The 25,778-nt window shown below is 36.0% G+C and overlaps 2 protein-coding genes across 2 annotated transcripts; one reads left to right on the top strand and one right to left on the bottom strand.

The window, feature by feature from the left end:
- Positions 1-15,087: 15,087 nt before the first annotated feature.
- ctrb.3 (chymotrypsinogen B, tandem duplicate 3) lies at positions 15,088-19,413 on the bottom strand. The gene is given in 7 exon segments (NM_001017724.2): positions 15,088-16,024; positions 16,111-16,244; positions 17,272-17,452; positions 17,914-17,998; positions 18,720-18,799; positions 18,920-19,023; positions 19,347-19,413. Coding segments are annotated over 7 exon segments (798 nt in total). The 5' UTR covers positions 19,399-19,413; the 3' UTR covers positions 15,088-15,862.
- A 1,578-nt stretch (positions 19,414-20,991) lies between these two features.
- Positions 20,992-22,751, top strand: ctrb.2 (chymotrypsinogen B, tandem duplicate 2). The gene is given in 7 exon segments (NM_001045282.2): positions 20,992-21,054; positions 21,154-21,257; positions 21,342-21,421; positions 21,516-21,594; positions 21,873-22,053; positions 22,313-22,446; positions 22,536-22,751. Coding segments are annotated over 7 exon segments (792 nt in total). The 5' UTR covers positions 20,992-21,002; the 3' UTR covers positions 22,698-22,751.
- The last annotated feature ends 3,027 nt before the right edge of the window (positions 22,752-25,778 follow it).

Consider the following 25,778-nt stretch of genomic DNA (forward strand, 5'->3'; position numbering starts at 1 on the left):
AGCAGTGCTCTGGGAAGTCCAAATGTTTCTTGAGGGAGCAGCTTTCCTGCTACAAATAGAGTGGAAAATGTATTCATAGTACAAACAAAACAAAACACTTGATATTACACTCAAATCTAAGGGCTGGACAAAGTTTAAACAAACATGATTTGTTCACACAGACTTTAAAGGCAAACAGAAGAACATCTTACCTTTTTGTTGAACCAGGGGCTGACTGGCCATCTGGCAATTCTGGCAAATGCCAGAGGGGCTGGACCATTTTTTAAAATGTGTTATAATAATATTTGAATTATATGTATTGTTTTTACATGCAGGCAGCTTTTATCTCTTGCAAGATTTGAATATTATGATGATGATGATAGTAATAAAAATATTAATGTTAAGCATTTATAAGCAATGGCCAGCTGGTTTCGAGATGGTCCGACACAATCAGAGGTTACGTGGGTGTAATCAAAAACTGGCAAGAATGTCAAACAAACAGTAAGTGTAACACAATAAGCTAACTGTCAGAGATGGACCGTAAAAAAGGAAAGGTGGTGCTAAAAAGCTCAGAGAAAGCAAAAAAATTGCTCTAAAATAAGACGCTGCCAAATACTTAAAATTAACTGAAATAGTCTAGAAAGGGGGCAGCACAGTGGGTCACTGCAAGAAGGTCGATGGTTCGAGCCTCGGCTGGGTCAGTTGGTGTTTCTGTGTGGAGTTTGCATGTTCGCGTAGGTTTCCTCCTGGCTTCCCTCACAAGTCTAAACACATGCGCTATAAGTGAATTGGGTAGGCCCAAATGTCCTTAGTGCATGTATGTGAATGTGTGTGCATAGGGGTTTCCCAGTGATGGGTTGCTGCTTGGAGGGTATCCGCTGTGTAAAACATATGCTGGATAAGTTGGCGGTTCATACCGCTGTGGCAATCCCATGTTAATAAAGGGACTATGCCGAAAAGGAAATGAATAAATGAAGTGATTGCTTGTATAAATTTGTTATAAACGGGTTGTTTTTGTTTCAGTCACATACATTAAATGTTTAAATATCTCATACATTTGGTACTGCTGTCAGAGTGGTAATGTGGGCTGATGTGGCTACACTGCCAGGGCTGATTTTTAGTCCCAGTCTGCCCCTGTGTTGAACACTTCTGAACCTTGATACTGGGTAGCCACTTGAGCAGTAGATAAATCCAGATTACATGTAATCATTAATTACTTCCCAGCACTGCTTAGAGATGGATACATGCACTGTATGCCTAATTGAAAGATAAAATAAATAAATTTAAAATGAACATGGATACAACTTTTTAACATTTAAAAAAATTAAGGTGTTACTGGTTTTAAAATCCCTGCAGCAGAAAGTTGAAGCAGGTGTAATCTAACTTTAGGCACAGCATTTGTTTGACTAGATTTATAAACACAACGGCTGGCTGATTTTCATAGTGTGCAAGCGTCGCCCCTGTCACCTTATCAGGTTTTGCAGCTCTGCTCATTCCTTGTCTTTTGGGAAGTATGGGCATCATCCTTTTGACATGAATAAGGTATGAAGTGTAAATTTTGAGAGGTGCAACTGAGGTGACTCTGTGGAAATGTGAGATTGAAAATCTGTTCCCTCTGTGATTTCCATTGGATGAATCATGATGAATTGCAAATACAAAGATGTTTGCGGCTTATCTGTGATATACTTGTATTCATATCTTGGGATTGCCATGGGCTAAATAAAGACATTAGTATTATAACTTCAAAAAAACAAAAACAAAAATACACATTAAAAGGTAAAGACAAATATTCAAATGCATTAGAGAAGCACTGCTATTTATTTTACTTGACAGTTGTAAATTGGACATTGTGACAGTTGTTGTGGCCTTGATTTGAACAAATGTTTGCTAAGCAAATTGTTGCATGAAACTGCACACTGGTGATTACTTAAGACACCTTTTCAATTGATTTGAGTAAGGCTTTACTATACCTGCCTGATCCTATTTTCTGATATTTCTTGTTGTCTGCCAGCACAGACAGAAAATGTGAAAACAGTGACTGAGAGGCTGACTGAGAGGCTGTCAGTGGATTTTTCCACATCAATGAGAAGTCCAATAAAGACAAACAGAGAAGAAAGTAAGGAATAATAATTAAAAATATTTGGAAAGTGTAGCAATCATGCACCCATTTACAAAGTCATACTGAAATTAGTCTTCATTATGTAAACTTAAATTTAAGCATTAAATAAGCACTGGTAAACCAATATTTTCTAAAGTCAAGTGTACTTAATTTTATACAGTTGAAGTCAAAATTATTTGCCCCCTTTGATTTGTTTTCTTTTCCTTTTTAAATATTTCCCAAATTATGTTCAACAGAGCAAGGAAATTTGTTTCATTTCGGCTAGAATAAAAGCAGTTTTTAATTTTTAAACACCATTTTAAGGTCAAAATTATTAACCCCTTTAAGCAATATATATTTTTTGATAGTCTACAGAACAAACCATTGTTATACAATAACTTACCCTAACCTGCCTAGTTAACCTAATTAACTTTACATGTTACTTAATTAGGCCTTTACATGTCACTTTAAACTGTATAAAAGTGTCTTGAAAAATATCTAGTCAAATATTATTTACTGTCATCATGGCGAAGATAAAAGAAATCAGTCATTAGAGATGAGTTACTAAAACTATTATTTTTAGAAATGTGTTGAAAAAAATCTTCTCTCCCTTATATAGCAATTGGGGAAAAATTCAGAGGGTAAAACTATATTTATACTCATATCTTTCATAAGGCATGTAAAGTATATTTCTAACAGTAGACTTTTTCTTATAATTTTTTTTTTTTGTTCATCAGAAATACTAATATCACACTTGAATTTCCATTTTTTTGTGAGCCGAGGTGTGACAGGAACGCAGGCTGGGATATTTATTGGCTAAAGCCAGCAGTCATGGTGTTTTCAGGCGCTGGATTTCTGGAAAGAGCTGGTTTAAGCTTTTGGTCTATATTGAATGTGCTTGTTTGGGAACTCTTTAGGGAGTAAGTTATGAATAATCTGCCTATCCTTCAATCACAGCTTCCAAATTACCTTCTTCTGTTTTCCCTGGACTTTTACAACACTCTCCCTGGACTCTCTCTCGTGCACTTAATCTGTTTTTTATTGGTGTGTTTGTTTTAAAAAGTCTTTTGTCTAATCCAGTTGGGCTTATATCAACTCTCTGGCGCACAGAATGAAAAAATTCTGTCCGTGTTTGTTTCTGTTGTATGATCCGAATCAAAAAGCAAAACATTTTAGTTGGCTTGTTATTGGTCTGTGTTTGTTCATCTTTGTCATAATTCCTATTTGCCTTTTGAATGGGCCTCAACACTGAGTGTCGGGATACTTAGAATAAGGTTAAGAGCTGTCAGCAGATAATTGATGCTGCCATACTCTCTCTGTGAGGGGCTGTTGGAGAGGCAGATTTCATGTAACCACACATCCAGAGCTACTGTGGTGCATTGTACATCATTTAGCTGGCAAAATACACATTTGCTCATCATGCAAAGACACACCAACCCTAATGGCATTGTTCTAAAAGCATATGAAACATTACCTTTTTAACATTGGATATCAGTAGCCCAGGGTTTTTGTGATATTGAAATGTGTGGGATTATTGCAATATATAAGCATATTTTGGGAAACTGAAATAAAGCTGTGTTTCACTTCATTCATTGAACATTTTTCATTTAGCTTTTCTAAACCGCATGGAAAATGAATGCAAATCTCAAGATTACTTTGAAAAAATCTTTTAGTGAGTTCTTCATTAATTACAGTAATGTGTGAATAATCGTAAAGCTGTGAAAGAAATAATTAACAGGAAAGAAAAATGAAGGCTGTGGGACTGAGGTGTTAACAATACCTTCATAATATTTTCCAAAAATTTATTATTGAGTCTTATATTTAATAATTCATACTTCTAAAAAGGTGCTCTGAGAGAAAAATAAAACAGTGCAAATGATATTGAAATTATTGTGGCACATTAACAGGATTTTTGCATGTGAATGAATATCTTCTTAGGGAATATATGGAAAACAAAATAAGTCTGTAATGTGCTGAATGTAAGATTTTGACTCCTCTAAAGCATAAAAATACCAACACATGTTTGCAGATATTTAAGAAACATGCTAAGTGAGCATTCTTGTTTATCTTGTTTAACACTCTTGTTTATATTCAGAATGGAACAGCCCACCCAATGTCAGTTTAGTCAATTATATTTCAGCACCCCAGGTTGCCTTAGTGGAAAACAACATATATAATTCTTTCAGTCAGAAAAGCTCTCAAAGCATGCACCCGTGACCAAAATGTGACCTCCGGTGGACGGTAACAAATTCCAAAATGATTCCAAAATTAGATGCAGATTTAGAGTTCCTCATGAGGTTAATATTATAAATTATTAGGCAAATAATATAAATATTACAAAAGTAAACATTAGGTGAGCAGGTTACATTGTAACCTCCTACCAACACGCATTTAACATTGAATAAAAGACATTCCCTCCTGTTTTAAATCTGGCAACCCGTGCTTGCATTTGTTTTGATTCAGGAATGCAATGCCTAAGTTAACCACTGGGTGTTAAACTTAAATACGGGACCTTTAAAATATGTTTCCACACCTAAAAACTAACATGGCGATTTTAGTGCTTAAATAATTTTGCTTTACAAACAACATATACCTATATAAAAAGACAACTGAATTTAATCTATGCAGCACCATTCACTTTTCGCAAGGATATTGGTATTCAAAGACAGACATGAGCAAGAGCGAGAAATTCTGTGTGTGCATGTAGGGTTGGGGACCGAGCAAAGTCTCGAGCAAGTGTTAATATTGTACTAAATGTCCCTAGGTACACATGAATTCATGTGAAATATTAAATGTGCACATTTTAAATGTTACTAATTTTTTTAAACTAAAACATTTTAAGGTAAAGCATCTGAAATCAAATGTTCATTTTGGTCACAGTATCCACTTTAAAAGAGTTGCTTAAATGTAAATGACAAACTTTTCTGAACAAATAGAACACAAAGTTCCACAGAAAATGAACCATCATAGCATAAGCAAACGACAAAACTATTGGCCTATCTGGGTTTTTTCACCTATGGATGAAACGGTCCATTTAAAAATTTAATGTGTTTGGCTTCTGGTGTCATTCCTTGGTAGCTATTTTTAGCTATATAAAATGGCTCTTCACACTGCTTAGTACTGCAAACCTCTATTTCATACCATCTCACCATATTATATTGATGTAGTTATTGTATAATTATAAACTGAACAGTGCAAACAGTTTTACAGTATACTAATCTTTATATTTTTCTCATTATTTTCCTACATCAGAAGTGTAATATAACATATTATAGAATTATAAGGTTTAACAAATAGTTTTTGAAGTCCCAAAAATGCATCTACCAGTCTTTGGGTGGTAGATAGGTTGTCAGTGTCATTCCCAGGTGGGCTGGCATTCAAGGTAAGATCCACTGACTTGGAAGTTTTGATCTTCTGTGTCCAACTGTGGGCAGAAGAAATACATGAAAGCTATCTGGTTTATGAAAGAGTTCACCTCTGATTCATGAGAAAGAGAAATGGTGATGTAACAAAGGATTCAGACATTTATTGAGCAGAGACATGAGAGTGTTATGAACAAAAATCCGATAAAATAAAATATATAAATAATTTAATGAAATGATTCAGACACCATGCAATTGTTATTCTTAAAAATACATTTAAATAAGCTAACATTATCTTTCTGTGTTGCTTTCACACTTTTGTGCTAGAAGAACAATTACAAAAAAGCCATAAAAAGCATTTTGAAGGCAATGTACAGCGCAATGTCTGCGTTTAACAAAAAAATACTAATAAAAAGTTATTTTAAACACAAAATGTGATATACCAAATGGCACCATGTAATGTACAGTAGGCGTACAGGTAAAAAGAAGACATTGAGTGTACTGTCTGCTCTTTTCAATATAGAAATCCTCTTCACAGCTAAATTAAAATGTTCATATGCTCTCTCTCTCTCTCTCTCTCTCTCACACACACACACACACACACACACACACACACACACACACACACACACACACACACACACACACACACACACACACACACACACACACGCACACACACACACACACAAACACACACACACCTTTTATGTTCTTGACAAGGAAGGAACAATGGTAATAGTTTATAATATAAGATTCAGAATCCATAATGAACAGATGGTTCGGATGAATGTATTCTGATAACTGATAATGTAAATGTAATTGGATTTATCTATTGTTTATGGTGTAAATGTTAACTCAGTGTTTGAAGATGCTAAAAGAGAAATCTTAAAATCAGCTTATTTTTTCTGAAATCATATTTTTGCAAAGTTCAGTCCAATCAGGGATAGGCAGTATTTATAATACATGTGTTTTAAATACGTATTTCAAATACAGAATTGTATTTTGTCATTTGTATAGGGTTTTAAAAAAATGGGTTAATATTTTGTATCAAAATATGTTAGTGTCGTGTACTTTTGTATTTTTAAAATACTGTCAGACACTTTGTAAGAACTCTACATGATGGCATCATAAAAATGTGGCCTTTAATAGAGGTGTTTTCTCAATTATTTGCCAAGGCTTGACTAGAAAATTTATTAATATAAAAAAGTTGATCAGTGCTTGGAGTATGGATGGAAATTATGCATCACATATCAAGAAAAAGAAAATAACAGACAAATAGTAGGGGTAAATTTGGGAGCAAGTCAAAATAAGACAGGAAAATAGGACAAAAAACATAAAACAGTGCTACAGTGGCGATATCTACAAAACTTTATTGGCTGTTTCAAATGCCAGTAGCTGATCTGCAGATGACCTTCATATTTTTAATCACAGATTTTGACATAGTTAATCAGTATAAGACAAAAATATTGATTGAAAAAAAAAACATAATTTATAGAAATTACTAAAACTGGAAATTTTAGTCGTTTTCAAAAATCGTGATTTTACGTTTTTACAGATTTCAATTGAGTATATTTATTTAACATATTATGTGAACAAAATTTTTTAAACAACCTTTTCATATATTACACTTTTAAAATATAAGACTGAGATAGTGGCAATTTTCACAGTAGATGGAGATATTGAGAGAGATATTGTACTATATTCGTGTCACATCCCCGACTTGTTCCTGCTGCTCCACCTACCACTCTCTCTCACCATCACGTTCCCTCAGCACTAATCATCACTCCCCATCTCCTGAGTTCTAATCAGACACACCTGCACCCATCATTAGCACTCCCTATATAACCCCTCAATTCAAGTCAGTGGCTGGAATTGATGTCTGACGGTTCACCTTACCTTCTCCTTGACTTGCCTTCTTCCGTGGATGTTTCCCCTCTCCTATGATCGTTTAACTTGTGGATGTTCCTTTCAAGCTCCTGGATAAACAAAACTATCAATAAGGGAAGTTACTTTACACTCTATGTTTGCTAGAAGCTATCTGTTTACAACGTAAACGACAATCCATCAGCTCTACTCCAAAGACTCCCACTTACCTGCTTCTTCTGTTTATTAATCCACTGCTTGTTTGAATAAATTAATGAAAAGGGATAACCCTCCTTGTTCTCATTGTGACCGTGACCGGATTCCAGCCATGAAACAAACAAACGCAGCTATGGAAGCTAGCGCAGCGCTAACCGGAAGGTCTTTAGACCCATTTCATTATAGACATTACTTTCATTATAGTGACCATCAGTGTGTCACAGCATCTCTCTGCCCGCCCATTCTCTTTGTCTATTTCCCCTGTTTTACCCGCAAGAGCTCCATCACTACAGCCAGATCCGAAAGAACCCATGATTACCGACGCCTATCGCGTTGAGTCCAAGGAATGACTACGATGCATAAGGAACTACATTTGTCTTTACTGTGGTGAAAACAATCTCATCTCGGACTACCCAATCTGCCCACCATGCTTAATGGTGAGTAAAGTTACACTCACTCCATCTGTGTCTAACATACCCCATATGCAAGCTCTGCTGATTATAAACTCTCATATTATCCCCATACATGTCTTGGTGGACTCTGGAGTGGCTGGCAACATCATCTCTTCGAATCTCATCGCCCAACATCACATACCTACTGTTTGTAATATAATTGATTACAAGATTACCACCATTCAGGACTCACCATTGGGTGGTGTTAAAATCTCTCAGCGTACAAAAGAAGTCGTTCTCCAGTTTCATCCTCATTGTGAGAAACTAATCCTCCTCATAATTTCTCATGCTAACGTGGATGTTAATCTGGGCAGGCCGTTGCTCGCAGAACATCAGCTGGACATCAACTGCAGTACTGGTGAGACTAGAGAATGGAGTTCTGGCTGCACCTCAAGTGGTCACATCACCCCCCTGCTGTTCACTCATCACCTTGCACCCCCCTCCCTATTCACTCAACATCAGTAGAAACTCCATCCACTTCAAATTCATTCATTCCTGCCATCTACACATCCTCCCATGACGTTTTCAGCATGGACTGAGCCACACAGTTACCCCCACATTGTTCCTGGAATTGTAGTATCGATCTTCTGCCTATCGCCAAATTAGCCCATGGAAGAATTTACCCCTTGTCCTGTCCTGAGCATGAGACTATGTCGACAAAGCTCTCAGCCAAGGGTTCATTAGACCTTCCACATCCCTAGCCACGCCAATCTTTTTTTGTGGCCAAAAAGGATGGAGGTCTCTGGCCTTGTATCAATTACGGTGTCCGGAATGCAGCCATGGTTAAATTCACCTACCCTCTGCCTCTTGTCCCCGCGGCTCTAGAAGAAAACGTGAGGCTCTGGTCATGCTAGACTTCCTGAGCGCTTACAATCTCATCCGTGTCCGGGAAGGGGACGAGTGGAAGATTGTGTTCATTACCCCCTCCGGGCACTATGAATACCAGGTGATGTCCTATGACCTAGCTAACAGTCCTTCTATATTCCAAAGTTTTATGAACAAGATTTTTAGAGACTTCCTCAACCACTTTGCCATCGTCTACATAGATGACATTCTGATCTATTCCTGTAATCTGGCTAAACATCAAACTCATGCCAAAAAAGTTCTCCAACGCCTCAGAAAGAACCACCTATATCTAAAAGCTAAAAAATGTGAGTTTTATCTTCTCTCGATCTCCTTCCTTGGGTACATGATTTTCGCTGAGGGACTCAACATGGAAAGAGGCTAGGTAGACGCAGTTTTTCAGTGGGAAGAACCCAGGACGCTATAGGAGTTACAAAGATTTCTAGGATTAGCCAACTTCTATCATGATTCATTAAGAACTATAATATCTTCTCTGCCCCTTTAACCTCACTCCTGAAAGGCGAACGACATTCACTCTGAACCCTGAAGCACATCAAGCCTTTTTCCACCTGAAAGAAATGTTCACAACTGCCCCTGTCCTCTGTCCTCCTGATCCTATGCTTCCCTTCATTGTGGAGTTTAATGCGGCTAAGACTGGAGTTGGAGCGATTCTATCCCAGTGGTCTGGTGAAAATCGAAGCCTCCATCTGTGTTTTTACTACTCCAGGATACTGTCACCTGTGAAACAAAATTCCAGTATCAGAGACCACAAGCTACTCTCTATTAAGTTGGCACTGGAAGAATGGCGTCGCTGGCTGGAAGGAGCACAGTTCCGGTTTACTGTCATCACTGATCACAAGAACCTCCAGTATCTCCGTGATGTCAAACACCTGAACACTCGCTAAGCTCGCTAGTCCCTATTCTTCGCCCGGTTCAACTTCAGTATCACCTACCAAGTGGGCCATAAGAATGTAAAGGCCCATGCCCTTTCACATATGTACTCACCTGAACCTTCCTCTGATAACCCAGAACCAATTTTACCTTCCACTGTCTTCCTTGCTTCCGTCTTGTGGCAATCGGATGAGGAAATCAGAGCTGCTACCGCTGAAGAACCAGCACCCCCTGAACTTCCATCAGGTCGCTCCTGGATAATGTGCACAACTCCCTCTGCTCAGGACACCCAGGCAGCAGGTGAACCCTCTCGCTCCTTCGACAGAGATATTGGTGGCCCATTATGACCAGGGACGTCACCCAGTACATCCAGGGTTGCTTGGTTTGAGCTACCACCACTACTCCTTGTCGACTGCCTAATGGTAAACTGGAGCCACTACCCATTCCCTGCCGACCCTGGACCCACTTAGAGGAGGACTTTGCAACTGACTTATCTCCATCACAAGAGTATACCACCATTCTTATTGTTGTGGATTGCTTTTCTAAGTCATGCAAACTAATCTGACATCTTGCATCAGCCAATCCTCCAGCTACCATCCCCAGTCTAACGGCCAGACCGAGCGTAAAATTCAAGAACTTTCCCGATTTTTTTCTGAACGTACTGCTCTTAACACCAAAACGCCTGGAGCCAGTATCCACTGTGGGCTGAGTATGCACAGAATTCCTTCAGACAATCCTCTACTGGTTTAACACCCTTTGAATGTGTTTTAAAATTCCGAGCGAGAGGGTGTGGGACTTAGCTCATGTCCACCTGCAGCGAGCAGTAAGGATGTACACTGACGCTGCCAACTGCCACCATCTTCCCAATCCCACCTATCGTCCGCCCCAACCCCACCCCTGACCAAACCAAAGTCATCCCTTACAACATCTACCAGGAAAAGAAAATCCTCGACTCCCGGTGGCGAACGGCTGCCTCCAAACGCGGGGTTCTGTCACATCTCCGGCTCGTCCCTCAGCACCAATCATCGATCCCCATCTTCTGCCACCTCTCATCACGCCCGAGGACATTCACCTGAGTTCTAATCAGACAGTCCTGCACCCCTCATCAGCACTCCCTATATAAACGAGCAATTCCAATCAGTCAGTGGCTGCAATCGATGACTGACGGTTCACCTTACCTTCTCCTTGACTTACCTTCTGTGGATGTTTCCTCTCTCCTATGATCGTTTAACTTGTGGATGTTCCTTTCAAGCCTGTGGATGAACAAAGCTATCAATAAGGGAAGTTACTTTACACTATGTTTGCTAGAAGTTATCTGTTTTAAACGTAAACAACAATCCATCAGCTCTCCTACAAAGACTCCCACTTACCTGCTACTCCTGTTTATTAATGCACTGCTTGTTTGAATAAATTGATGAAAAGAGAAAACCCTCCTTGTCCTCATTGTGTGGCCGTGACAATTCCAACTCATTATCTACATTTACAGCGATTTTTAAACAGATCATCTTCAAGACAGGAGTTTCTGTATGGAATTTGTACAAAATCTATTCTAAAATCAAAGAGAAACACAAGTTACATTTTTTTGAATACCACATATTCAACAAAGGTGAACGAGGGAGGGGATTGATCGAAGGTTTGTGAAAAAACGTCACAATCCCTTGTAAAAAAAATTTGTAGTGTTTTCAAAATTCAAAAATACAGTATTTTATTTTGAGAGTTAATGTGGCTGCTGTATTTTGAGGTTTTTTGATACATATAAAATGTAAGTATTTGAAATTTTATTTTAACCCACATTTCAATGTATTTTTTGCCCATCCCAGTCCAATATTCATAAGAAACAATCTTGTCTTTAAAATTACCTCCATGATGTCCAAATAATCACATGAATCAAGTTATGACAACACCAAGCCATGAATCTCTTACTGCTGGTTTATGCAGAGCCACAGATATTATTATAATCCTATGGCTGAGTGTCATCTCTTATGCCACACTAGATGAGCTGGATCCTCTCAATACTCTGATTCAGTCCTTAGAAATTTGGTATTCTCTGTTTTCCTTCAGTCAACCCAGCTGTCCTCAATGGCCTTGAACTCTCCTGATCATTGCCTCCCGCCTCCCAGACATAAAAAAAAAACAAATCCATCCAAAGAACTTGCGATAAGTTTGGTTTAAAAACCGTGAGCTGAAATAAACTGAACTAATCTGGAAAGTTCAATTCTTGTCAGTCTCAACTCAGCATGAACATATAAAACCCAAAGCTATAACACAGACAAATGTATGAAAAGCAAAGCTCCACAATTGCTTGGTTTGATTCTGAGTGATGCCTCAATGCAACATTCACCTTAAGAGTACTGCCATGTTTCTTTGAAAAAAAAAACTTCATTATTCAAATTATTTTTACACCATTCTAAGCTTTTAGCATGAATTTATGCTAGCATTTTAAGAAAATGTTAATTGGCTATTGTTTTTTTTCTTTTCTTTTCTTTTTTAACTGCTAATTGCACAGAGGCTCTTGATCATTCCCCTTTATTTATGTTAGTTTTAGCTTCACCAGAAAGACAAGATGAGAGCTTCTGCTATTGTATCGTTTGTCTCATCCCTTCTCTTCATCTTTTGTTTTAGTCCTCTCAGTGAAATAACCGACATGCTGTTGTGTATGCGTCTCCAGGAGGATCCGGATGTTGCCATGGAGACCTCTTATATGATATTTTACCTCGTGATTAACAGACTGAAGGGCTGAAAGGTTTAGGAATCTCACAACCACCAAAAGGCTCCTACACAGACCGAAAAATGAACATATTTGGTTTGTGTATGCAATAACCACAGACGATCAGGGGGATTTTTTACTTTTCTAAAATAATAAAGTGCATCCTTGTTTTGTTAGTTGCTGTAGATTTGAACATAAATTTCCACGAGTGAATAAATAATAATTAAAACTATATTTGGCACATTTTTACAAAGCACACTAAAAACAGATTGATTGATGACTTCGTGGCAAGAAGCGAGCTGTATGAGTCTTTAGCGCCCTCCGCCGTCAAAAAAAAAAAAAAAAAAACACTGAAAATGTTTAGGTTCCGTTCTACATTAATACAGAAAATAGTGAAACTTAGTTATATAAGCACAGCCACACGAAAAGAATATACACGTTTTAATATATGTTGTGATGTAGGTTTTTAATAGCCATATGTGACGTCATAACAACATAAATAAATAAAAATAAGAAAATATTTACTTAAGAACAATCAAATGTACAAGAACAAATAATAAGGCGACGCGGTGGCGCAGTGGATTGCACGATTACCTCACTGCAAGTCGCTGATTCGAGCCTCATAGGGTCAATTGGTATCTGTGTGGAATTTGCATGTTCTCCCCGGGTTTGCTCCACTGGTTTTCCCCAGTCAAGACATGCTGTAGAGGTGAATTGGGTATTCTAAAATTGACCGTAGTTTATGTGTGTAAATGAGTTTGTATAGATTTTTCCCAGTGATGGGTTGCAGCTGGAAGGACATCGGCTGTATAAAACATATACTGGATAAGTTGACGGTTCATTGTGCTGTGGCGACCCCAGATTAAGGGACTAAGCCAAAAAGAAAATGAATAAACGAGGAACAAAAATAGGATAAAAAAAAAAACAATGTTTCAGGAAACCGTGTAGACATATCTTTTCATCTCCTCTCACTTATTTGCCGAAGTTAAATTCCATAACATGCCAATTACATGTGATACCAATTTCAAGTGTTCGCACATATTACTTTTTTTTTGTGCATATTTTTTAGTTAGTTATTAGTTATTGCCTTGATAATAGAAAATATAAGCTAGTAGGCATCATGTATGACAGTTGCCAAGGTATGAGCTATTTAGGAAACATCTTGTAATGTACATATATAGGGCTTATATTGTATGTTGATATAAAAAAGCAATACAGGAGACCTATATAGCCTGTTTGTATAAATGCACATCAATTTAGCCTATATGTTTGCATATATGCAGCATGTATGCTATCATATATGTGCATACATACTGCATAGGTTTCATACGCGCATTTATCCACATATAGGTTCTTTCTCACCTCACATTTTTTTAAATTTAGAAAACAGTAATATTCTGCATAAGAGGAAATCTTTATTATTGAATAACTGGTTCAGTAATGGGGTGATATTAATGAAGCAGTTATTTGACAGTAATGGTAATTTATTTACTTACTCAGATATACTCTCACCATATCCAGAAAATAATGTAATATTGTTAGTCCATCTCCTCTGTGATTTGTATGCTTTTTAGAAATAATAATAATTTGTTGATTTCTGTATGTTCCCCAGACCTGATTCTGTTGTTGGATCCATTTTTTTCTCCACTAAAAATGATAAAATCAGGTGTTTATTTTTAGATCTTGTCATTTCAAAACCCTTTTACATTTCTTAATGGAACAACCTTTTTGATGATATTAAATGGTCAAATGTTTGGTCACTCCCCCGGATTTTTAAACAAATAGAACTAAAGAAATTTCTTTTAAAATTATTCACAGATTTTATCCAGTTAAACATTTTTTTTACAGAAACTTCTTCTGATTCTGTTGCTCACTTATTTTGGGAATGTCCCTTTTGTTAAATCTTTCTGGTCTGATGTGAATAATATAATTGACAAAAAAGGTTTGTGGTGATTTTTCTTTAAGCTTTAGACATATTATTTTGATGTTTTACATTACAGAAAAACAATTTCTCAATTCAAGTTTTGTATTATTCTAATATTTTGTATTGCAAAGTTTTTTATACACAAGTGTAAATATACTAAATGTAACCCAAATTTTTTTTACATTTAAAATTTTTTTTTTTAATTTTTAAAAATTTGTTACAAATTTTTTAAACAAAAATTGGATCTGTAGCTGAATACCATTTCATAGTTTCATAACAAGAAAGCAATTAACACTTCCAAAACATGTGCTTTATATAATACTCTGCATTCATTTGTGTTATTTTTTCATATGCCCTCTCTTTCATTTTTTTAATTTTTAATTGAATTTTAATATTTTATTGTTTTTTTTTCTTTCTCATTGTCTTTCTCTTTGCCATACCACTGTAATACTTCTTTAAAAATTGTCATTCTCTTTTTGTGCAAAAAGTAATATTTGTATTGTTAATTATACAAATTCTTCCCATTGTAATTGCCTTTTATTGCAATATATACATAAATTTTTAAAAGAAAACAGTGGACAAGTATGTTTGACTGGGCATTTGGCTATTCACCCATCAACAAAGTCCTATCGTGTTGAAGAAATTTTTCCACTTTCAACTTTTTGCCGCTAACCATCTTGTTGTCAGGAGTGTGGAGAATCATATATTGTGTTAAGGTTAAAATAAATAATAGCACATAACAACAGTTGTACTGTAGCTCATGTTTTTATTTAAATTCCATTATGATGAAGCATGTTACATTACTCATTACAGAGACCTTTTTGTTGCAGAATATGGCATTTCATGACAGGCTATTTCTTAAAAAAGAAATATTTAGATTACAAAAAAGTTATAACAGCTATGGTTTTACCTCAATTAAAGGGATAGTTCACCCAAAAACTTAAATTCCGTCATCATTTTCAGTCATCAAACCTTTTTATTTGAGTTAATAATATAAGTTTATTTCTTCTGTTAAACCAAACAGAAGATTTAAGAAAGCTAGAAAACGGTTTAATTCCATAGTATCATTTGTTTTTCCTACTATGGAAGTCAATGGTTAGGGGTTGTCAGCTTTCTTTGAAATAGTTTCTTATTTGTTCAACAGAAGTAATAAAGGCTTGATACCACTTGCGAGCAAATAAATGTTGAGTAAATTTCATTTCTCTTTAAGATAGTGTTAACATTACCCAAACTGTGTATAGACAAACTAGAATAGACTTGTTTTTGATTATCCACTTTAGAAAGTATGTTGACTATAAGCAACATGCAACGCTCATTTTAGCATTAATAAGCTGTTTGGTCAAAGTTTTGGAATGATTAGTTACTCGCAGTGAGTAAAATGTATGTTGGGAAGCACAAAAAGTGTTGCTATTATCAGATAAGTCAATTGAAATCCTATACATTTTCTTTGGTTTTGATTGTTGTTCTCAAAAATAAAAAAATACAATTCAGTGATGCCAAAGATTGGCTGTACATTTTATTTATTTAGTTGGAGGCCAGAATCTGATCCACCCAGTCACGGAGCTCGGTGACTCGGCCGTACACGCCAGGCATAGTAGGGTCACAACGACTGCTGCCCCAGGACACAATACCCACCAGAGTCCAGATATTATCCTTCTGACAGACCAGAGGACCACCAGAGTCACCCTAAACAGAGAAAAAGATGAGGGAGTTGACCCAAGATAGGTACTGTAGAGAGAAAGAGCGATTTGAGGAAGTGACCACATTCTTACCATGCAGGAGGAGGCACCAGCAGCACCTGCGCAAATCATGGTGTCCCGGATGTTGCTTCCCCAGTGGTTCTTGCAATCTTCATTGGACAACAGTGGAAGAGCGACCTGCTGGAGCTCATCAGGGGTGAACAGAGCTACAGGGAGAGAGAAAGACAGCAATCATAAAAGATGTTTAGTATTGCAAATAAATCACACACACTGACGCAATAACATCACAAAATGTTGTGGTTAGTAGCTGATATTTTTAAAAGCAATTAGCACTTCTGTTCAGTGGGTCTTAAATTGCTCAGCCATGACGGGTAAAAGTGCTGTGTTATATTTTAAATAAATACTTTTTCTTTTGAACTTTCCTTTTATTAGAAAATATTGAAAAAGAGTACCAGTCTTCACAAAAATAGTTCATTTATCTTTCATTTCATCATCTATGTTCTGTTCATTGTCTGTTCATTATCTTCATTCAACATTCCATCACAGAGGTAAACAATATTTTAGCACATTTTTTAAAGTGCAATAATATTTCAGACTATTATGAGACTTTTTTCCTGTTTCATTTTTCTTTGAGTTTCAAAGGGATTATAAAAATCTTACCCAATACTTTTGACAAGTTGGCTATTTATAATGTAGTAGCTCTGGAAAAGATGAAGAGGCCACTTTGAAGTACCAGTTCTCCGGATTTACAATTTATAGTTATGTGTTTGAGGAAAATTGTTTTATTCTGTATATTACTGGTTACATTTCTTTCAAGTTAAATATAAAACACTATATTTACAGTGTTTTGCTATATTTGTAGTCAAACTTATACTTGGTTTTACCCTTGTTTTAAGTTCAGAAGAGTTAAAAAGTCCATATTTGACGGAATAACCCTCAAAATCACCTATTTGATATTTTGCCAACTTCAAATTTTCTAAAATAAAAGCTGTAAATGATTTATTCGTAACATTATTAAACCTTTATAGCATAAAACAAATATTAACATTTCGCTCAAAATCAATAAATCCAGAGAGTGCATTATTTTTTCCCCTATATATTAATGGCATAAAATGTTAGGATCATTAAAATAATGAATATCAGTTCAATAAGATAATAATGTGCTGTTGATATTTCTTGGCTACTGTATGCGTGTATTATGAACTATGATTTTATATGAGTGAATTAACCAACCATTGTATCTGGTCACACCCCATCCAGAAGTCACACAGGTCATGCCAGAGGCAAAGTTATCTGAAGCCTCAGCCAGGCAAACAGGGGACACATGGGCATTCAGAGAGGCTGGTGCAGTCAGCTTGACCAGAGCAATGTCATTCTCAATGGTGTTAGAGTTATACTGAGGATGGGTGAACACCTGTAAAAGAGCATGGCTCATTAGTGTCATATTTCAAAACATTGACTAAAAGAGCACTTAATAGAGGAATACAGAATTCAGGCATGTTTAATGATTTTTTGTCCGAAAAAATAAGTTTAAATGGATAGTTCACCCAAAAAGTATTCATTTACTCACACATCGCTTGTTCTGTTTTAATTTGTCTTTTTCTTTTGTTAAATACAAAAGAAGATATTTTGTAGAAATCCAGAAACCTGTGCTTTCTGTAGTATTTGTTTTTCCTTCTATGGATGTCGATGGTTACAGACTTATAGTTTTCTTCAGAATATCTTCTTTTGTGTTTCACATGAGAGAGAAACTCATAAATGTCTGGAACTACTTGAGGGAGATTAAGCCGCAAGCACATTTAGATTTTTGGGTGAACGATCCATTTAACATGTTCTAGCTCTCATGAATTCTAGAAAAAAGTCTCTGAGCCTCACTTTAGACACTTTCATTGTCTGGATGTCCTCCTGAGTGTTGCTCTTTCCCTTGTTATGCTCTCCCAGGATCACACGGTGACTAGTTCTGTAGGTAAGACAAAGATGTAAATTAATCCACACACATACCAGTTTTCAATCAGCATAATTATTTGACTGTGGATTCAAAATTAAGGCCCAATCAACATAATTATGAAGATAACTATATAAATATATAATAATGTGGCCAAATTCTGAAAATGTAAAAGGTTAACACATAATGGTGACCTCACTGTTATATGAAACATGCAGACCTTTGTTTTTGAAATGCTCCTAAAATATCTGCATTTTTTAATGTATTTTAAATTGACATTTTTAAATTTTATTCATATATTATCCAGCTTTAAAAAAATATTTATATGATTATAATGACAAAATGATAAACACTAAAAATTATTATATGAACCTAAAGCCATTCTAACTTAGAACTGTTAAGTTGACAACTAATTTTTTATAATTAGGCACATACAATCAATAATCAGCTCTCAGTGTGTTTTATTAATGGAAAAATCACACACAGTACTTTTGTTATTAATATACTATTTTCATCAACAAACTCAACACACATTTTATAATAAGCATGCATTGTTTTGGCAACTGCTCGTGCTCTAAAGCAGGATGGATTCTGGTAGGCTTTTAATATTTTTATTCTTCATGAACAGAAAAAAAAGTTCTGAATGACATTCAAATAATATTGTTCATCTGAGCCTTATTGTTATGGTGTGGAATTCAATATTCTATTAAAGGCTACTTTAAGCCTTTATTCTCACCTCACACTGCAGTGAGCAGCAGTAACAACCCAGAACTCATTGATCAGAGAGCCTCCACAGAAGTGGAAGCCAGTGAAGTCCTGTCATTAAAACAAGAAAATAACAAAGAAATAAATGTGACTTTGTATAAGCTGTGTGTAATTTTCACACTTCACAACAAAAATCTGAAAAAGGATTGTTAGATAAGAACAGAACTGTACCTGCAGAGACACCTGCCAGGGCCAGGAGTGAGGCACTGCCTCCTCACCGTTCACAATGCGGGCATAACCACTGACAACAGGAGGAATGGCAGGAACGCCACAGCCTGAAGAAAACACATAAGAGATCCAAGGCTGTAAATAATGAGTGCTAGTGTTGTATAAATAGGCCATTTGGCCAATGTTTTTGCACTGTAAAAAATCCTGCTGCCTTAAATTGATATAAATTAACTTTTCATGTCATCTTAACTCATATCAATCATACAGACTAAACATATCAAACGTTGCATAGCTTAAAAAAATACTTGAAATCTGATAAACTTAAAGCAACATAAAGATATAAATCTAACCAGCAGATTTTTTAGCAGAAGATGATAGCAGATATTTTCAGTCACTGTAAGTATGGGCGTTGAAAAAAACATTTCCTCACCATAGGCTGCACTAAAGAAGGCAACACAGGACAGCAGCCACAGGAAAGCCATTGTAGACACGAAGACAGCATTTACTGACTGCAGAAAGCCCTATTTAACCACAAACCCTGATTTCACACATGCCAATGAGGACATGGCAACCTCACGTTATGGTCAAAAATTAACTCTGAGAGTCAGTATCAGCTGTTCTTCACCTGTGCATAATCCCATGATTGTACCTTACTGTATTTTAACATTTCCTATATGTCAAGTATGCATTATTTATAGACTGGGCAGCACTCCATGAGCAAAAACTGTAAACATTTACATCTAAATGTTTTATTATGATTGATGACTTGCTTTGTATACATTCAGTTAGGAGTTCAATATTAAGTGGAATATCTGTAAAATTAGAATATCTTATTTTCTGGATGAGAGAAAAAGTTTGCTTTTATTTTAAAATAATAGGAAATGTTATCAGCCCTTTATAGAATAAAATAAATATTAAAATTTTACTTAAACTCCTAATACACCTAAAAAAATTCTAGTGGTCTGTATAATATCAATAATTTTAACTATAGCTAACTTTAATTTTAAAACTTTAATTTACTCACTCCCTATATTTGGTTTAGTCCCTGATACTGTACATCAGGGGTTACCACAGCAGACCAATTACTTTAGAATATGTTTGAAAAGGTTGACTCCCTGATGCAAGCCAGCGCTGAGAGTACATTAACTCATTAACCCCCAGTGCAGGGAAGCACACACAAGCACTTTCATTCACATACACTCATACATTATGGCTAATTTTTGTTTTACCCTACAGTATATACCATATTCCCTTGGACTGGGGGAAACTAGAGCACTTAGAGAAACCACAAAAACACAGGGAGAACATGCAAAGTCCTTACAGAAATGCCACCTCAGGACTCAAACCAGCGACTGAGCTTTCAGGCCACCTACTTTATTTAATACATTCTAAAATTATTAAATAAACAAATACTGTAGTACTTCAAGGTGACAGGACTTTTATTAATTTGCACAACATTAGAAAAAATAACATAATGACAATATGTTGTCACAGAATAAAGATCTGCAAATAAATCAACTTTAAAATGTAAGAAAGAATCTTATAATTCCAAAAGTAGAAGATTTACAGACTCTGACACTTAAATGGACTTCAAAGTGAAATGGAAGTCAAAGATGACCTTTGTTGGCCATATTGCTATATGGTATTTTGGTTAATGTGAATATTTTAGTTAAATTCGTGATTTCTATAAAGCATTAACAGAAGTTACTACTCATAAATTTGAATTTTTCTGCATCTTCCAAAATTTAAAATAAATTAATATATGACAAAGAAGTACTCATCCGAATATTGGTGAACAAATGCTAATGCATTTTTTTTTACTAAAGGTCATTTGTTTGAGATGAAATGCATAATATATATTCCACTTTTATGAAATCATGTCCATGAAATATGACAGACCTTCTTCCGATACAATTAGCTCCTGCAAGTGTTAGCAATAACAAGTGACACGTACAGCTAAAAGTGCTCAAAGTACTCAATGGAAAGTCAGCAAATTCTGAGAATGAGAATGTTGCAAAATATGTAAATAAGCAGGAAGGTCAGATATATAAACCCCTCGAGTTGGTGAGACATTGGTGACTCAGAAATGGCTTTCGTCTGGATTTTGTCGTGCCTTGCCTTGATTGGAACAGCATATGGTAAATTGCTGATTTTTTCCCTCTTATTTAACAATTTGAATGAATGTGTCCCACTTTGATTTATATAAAAATTTTAACAAGTGCTTTTTTATTCTGAAGGCTGTGGCGTTCCTGCCATCCCTCCTGTTATTACCGGTTATGCCAGGATTGTAAACGGTGAGGAGGCTGTCCCTCATTCCTGGCCCTGGCAGGTGTCTCTGCAGGTATGAACAGACAGATTTTCACTTACAGATGACATTAGGATAGGCAACTGTGAATAAAAAAATTGATCTGATGTTTAATGTAAGGACTCCACCGGCTTCCACTTCTGCGGAGGCTCCCTGATCAACGAGTGGTGGGTTGTGACTGCTGCTCACTGCAACGTCAGGTAAGACAGCATTGACGCTTTGTTTCTCCATCATGCAATGAATTTAAGACGTATGTGCAAATTTGAGAGTAAAATAGTCAAATCTTTTTATTAGGACCTCTCACCGTGTCATCCTGGGTGAGCATGATCGTTCCTCCAATGCTGAGCCCATTCAGACCATGACCGTTGGAAAGGTATGGTGAACTCTAAAAAATGCTAGGTCATTGTTACTCCATGTTGGGTCAAATTTAGATAAATCCAACAGTTGGGTTAAAACGTGTCATTTACATGGTTTAAATGTTGGGTTTGTCCATATTTAACCCAATGCTGGGTTAGGACAAACAGAGTGGATATTATAAGTAACACACTTATGTCAATTAGATAATAATTTAACACAGATGAGAAATCTGCTGCTGCAAGACAGGATAATTGGTCAATGGAATGCTTACATGTCCATATTTTCTTTACAAAGGTTTTCAAGCATCCTAATTTCAACATGTTCACCATCAACAATGACATCCTGCTGATCAAGCTGGCCACTCCTGCTAAGATCAACACTCATGTGTCTCCTGTGTGTCTCGCCGAGACCAACGACAACTTCCCTGGTGGCATGAAGTGTGTGACCTCCGGATGGGGCCTGACCAAACACAATGGTATAAATATTTTCAAAATTTGAGTCACATTTATTATCTTATCTGTAAAAATGAAAGTTTGGTGGTTTAAAATTGTATAAATATGTAATCATATTTTTTATGCTTACTGTATAATATTTCATTGTATGCATAACATATCTTTATGTTACCATATTTCAAACTTAACCTTTTTAGGTTAATTATCCAATTAATTCTCTATAATCGTGAATCATTTTCTTTCGTGCAAGCTTTCAAACACATTTTTGTAACTTTTTTTTAGCTCCTGATACCCCTGCCCTGCTCCAGCAGGCCGCTCTGCCTCTGCTGACCAATGAAGACTGCAAACGCTTCTGGGGAAACAAAATCACTGATCTAATGGTCTGTGCTGGAGCATCTGGTGCTTCTTCCTGCATGGTAAGTCCTTCTGTTTTTCTCAGTTTACCTCTCTATTTGTCAAGTTTTCAAACACGGTATATATCTGACTTATATTTTGCCTGTTTCAGGGTGACTCTGGTGGTCCTCTGGTGTGTCAGAAAGATGGAGTCTGGACTCTGGTTGGTATCGTGTCCTGGGGTAGCAGCGTTTGCTCCACCAGTTCTCCCGGTGTTTACGCCCGCGTCACCAAGCTCCGTGCCTGGGTTGACCAGACCATCACTGCAAACTAAATCACCAAGCTAATGTTCATGGTCATAATGTTCATCAATAAAGCTTTATTTTGAAAAAAAAGAAAACACCCTGCTTGTTATTATGCTTTAAAGTAATTTACAATAGACATTTAATTTATTTGAGTGATTTTTATTGTGTTTTACTAATATAAAAACAACAATCAGACAGAACATTTTTTGGGATAATTGTTCAAAAATGTCTAAAATACTAGTGATATAGTTATTCATGATCATCTGCAAAACTAGGTAACAAAGAGTCTACAAATGCGTAAACTCTAACCCAGATTTGAGAAAACTATATAAATAAACCCAACCCTTGAGTTTTTAAGTGAATAGGACATAAATAACAAAAATATGTTGTTTTTAATTATGCTAGATCTTTTTTTAGATGTCTAGCAAATGTTATTACTTTTACTTTAGTTTATACTTTATTGTGGACTTTTGTTTGTCCCTTGTTTTGTTTGTTTTTTCCAAAGAAGTTTAACTTTTTATTTATCAGAGGATAGCTGTTGTTGTCATGAATTTTAGACAGAACCCATTAAGAACAGAACAGCCAGTGAGGTTGAAAAAAGTCTTTAATTAAAAAAAAAACACACAACAAATTTGCGAAAAACAAGCCCAAACAGCAGCGAACAGGGCAGAAAACAAAAGACCCATGGTAGCTTACAAACTATGTTCAGTAGTAGGGCACTTATTAGGGAGTCAACTATTTTAGGCGGTTTCTCAATTGCAAAATTCATCCAGTGCACTGAAACACTAACACCCTGAAAGTCCACAATGCACTTTGAAAATCAGGGCACGTTCACTTTGCACCCTTATCTTAGAAATGTGAAACATGAATCAGATTAACCAAATCACCAAAAATAATGAAAAACATACATTTCTAAAAAAATAATAACAAATGTAAATATATATATTAAACAAGAGCAAACATAGCTTAAGACAAGTTGTTCCAAATTGTTTGATTGTTGAAATGTTGACATGTTTTATAAAACAATCAAATAAATAAATGTACTTTTATAAACTTTGTACAATTAATACGAAAAGTGCAGTTGTTTATTAATTCCAGCTTTGATGTTGTACAATCCGTTTTAATGTCACACTTAGTGTCGAAATGTCTAAAGATCCAAACCCATCACTATCCTTAGCAGTCCTGAATTTATACATGGCCACCAAAACAAATCAGACAAATCATGACGCAAAAACCAAAACAAGACTATGTGAAAGCACACAACCAATAAAACAAACCATAGTTGTGTGCAGCACAAAACAAGACAAAAGCAGGACAAAGACAAAAGAAAAAGCTGAGGGAATTAATGCTCACCAATGCAAAAAGAAGAAAAAAAGGAGACATAATATATGAGTGTTTGAACCTCAGCACTAAACAAAATCCAAGCTAGACAGAAGTGCTGTGATCATACACGGTAAAGAAAACAAAGCACGCCAAAGGTCACAGAGGGACCAGACAATAAAGCAGTGTCAGGACTCTGCCACAAAACAAAGAATTAACAAGACAGAAGTGGCAGAATCCTGACAGTTATAGCTACTGATTTTTCAGCACATTACTATGAACCACTTTCCCAGAGATGGGTTGTGGCTGGAAGGGCATCCGCTGCGTAAAAATGTCCTATATGAGTTGGCAGTTCATTCTACTGAGGTGACCCCGGATTGATAAAGGGACTAAGCCGACAAGAAAATGAATGAATGAATGATACTATGAACCACTCTAAATGGGCTCATTTACATCGAAACTATATCTTTGCCTCTAAAACATGAGATGTAACACTCAGGAATAGTTTAAAAATACATATGTGCTTTAAAAGAAGTGAGATGAGAGTGTAATGGTCATACACATCCGTCAAGCACGTTTACATTTAAAACCATGAAAAGGAGCACGAATGGAAAAACAAATCTTTGGAATTGGAATTTTTGGAATCACATTCAAATCTTCAAATACAACCACAGAAACTTGACACTTAATCACACTGGTGCTTTTATAAATATTCCAATATATTGCAGAGTGAAGCACAATGAAGCATTCTGCATAAAATGCGTAATCTAATTAAGGGATAAAGTAGGTGGTTGTTATCACATAATATTACACAGCACTCTGGAAAACTTGATTATGATTGCTTACTCTTATGCCACGGTCATACTAGAGATTAAGTTTGCGAAATTCTGTCATATACAAAAACAATGGGATTAGGCAAGATGATTAGACATTTAAAAAAGTGAGCGATTGGACCGTAATTTAAATGTCTGTCCATAGAGGTCATGTTTTGATCTTCAATTGGTCTCACACAATCTCGTGATGCGATTTCGCAGGTCAGAGTTAACAAAGCTTGAACTTTGCAATGCAGCGAACTGCAAAACTTGTCACACAAGCTTGCGTTTCTGGTCTGACACATTTGTATGCGTATGAATGGAAGTCTATGGGATAAAAAGTCCAGTGTGACCGCGGCTTTATGCAACATGTCAGTTTTATTCTGCAAAAACAACTGTCTAGATATACATTATCCTATCTATTTCATGGCTACTTGCCACAAAACATAAAAATTTGACACAAAACATTGTTCTGAGCTATAATTCTTTAATTAAATGCAAAGCTGACAAAAACAAAAACAACCTAATGGAGCATACACTAAGCTATTTTATTTCAGTCACAACAGACAAGCGGTCAAGCATTTGTTTAGATGTAAACGTATTCACCAATGGTCAAGATGATTCAAAGATGATTATTGTATATGAGCCTGTGCTATTAGTTTCAGCTATTGTAATCTGAGATTGTAGTCTGGAATACTTGATTGTGTTTGGTTAGTCACAACATCCAAATCCAACATTCAAATTATGCCACTCCCAGAAAACAACCGCTGAAACTAATTAATCCAGGTACTTCAAATCATCTTGACTGTCATTGAATATGCTCTAAAAAAATATGTTAGCTGTTTTAATTTAAATGAGCTGAAACAACACAATTCTTGGGTTTTTTGGAGGTCAACTTCATTTTTTTTATTCTGTTCCATTCCTAATTCTACTTAATTTGTAAAAAACTAACTTAATTCCTTTTGTTATCCAAGCACA

The sequence above is a fragment of the Danio rerio genome, chromosome 7, assembly GCF_049306965.1.
Source record: "Danio rerio strain Tuebingen ecotype United States chromosome 7, GRCz12tu, whole genome shotgun sequence".
NCBI classification, from domain to species: Eukaryota; Metazoa; Chordata; class Actinopteri; order Cypriniformes; family Danionidae; genus Danio; species Danio rerio.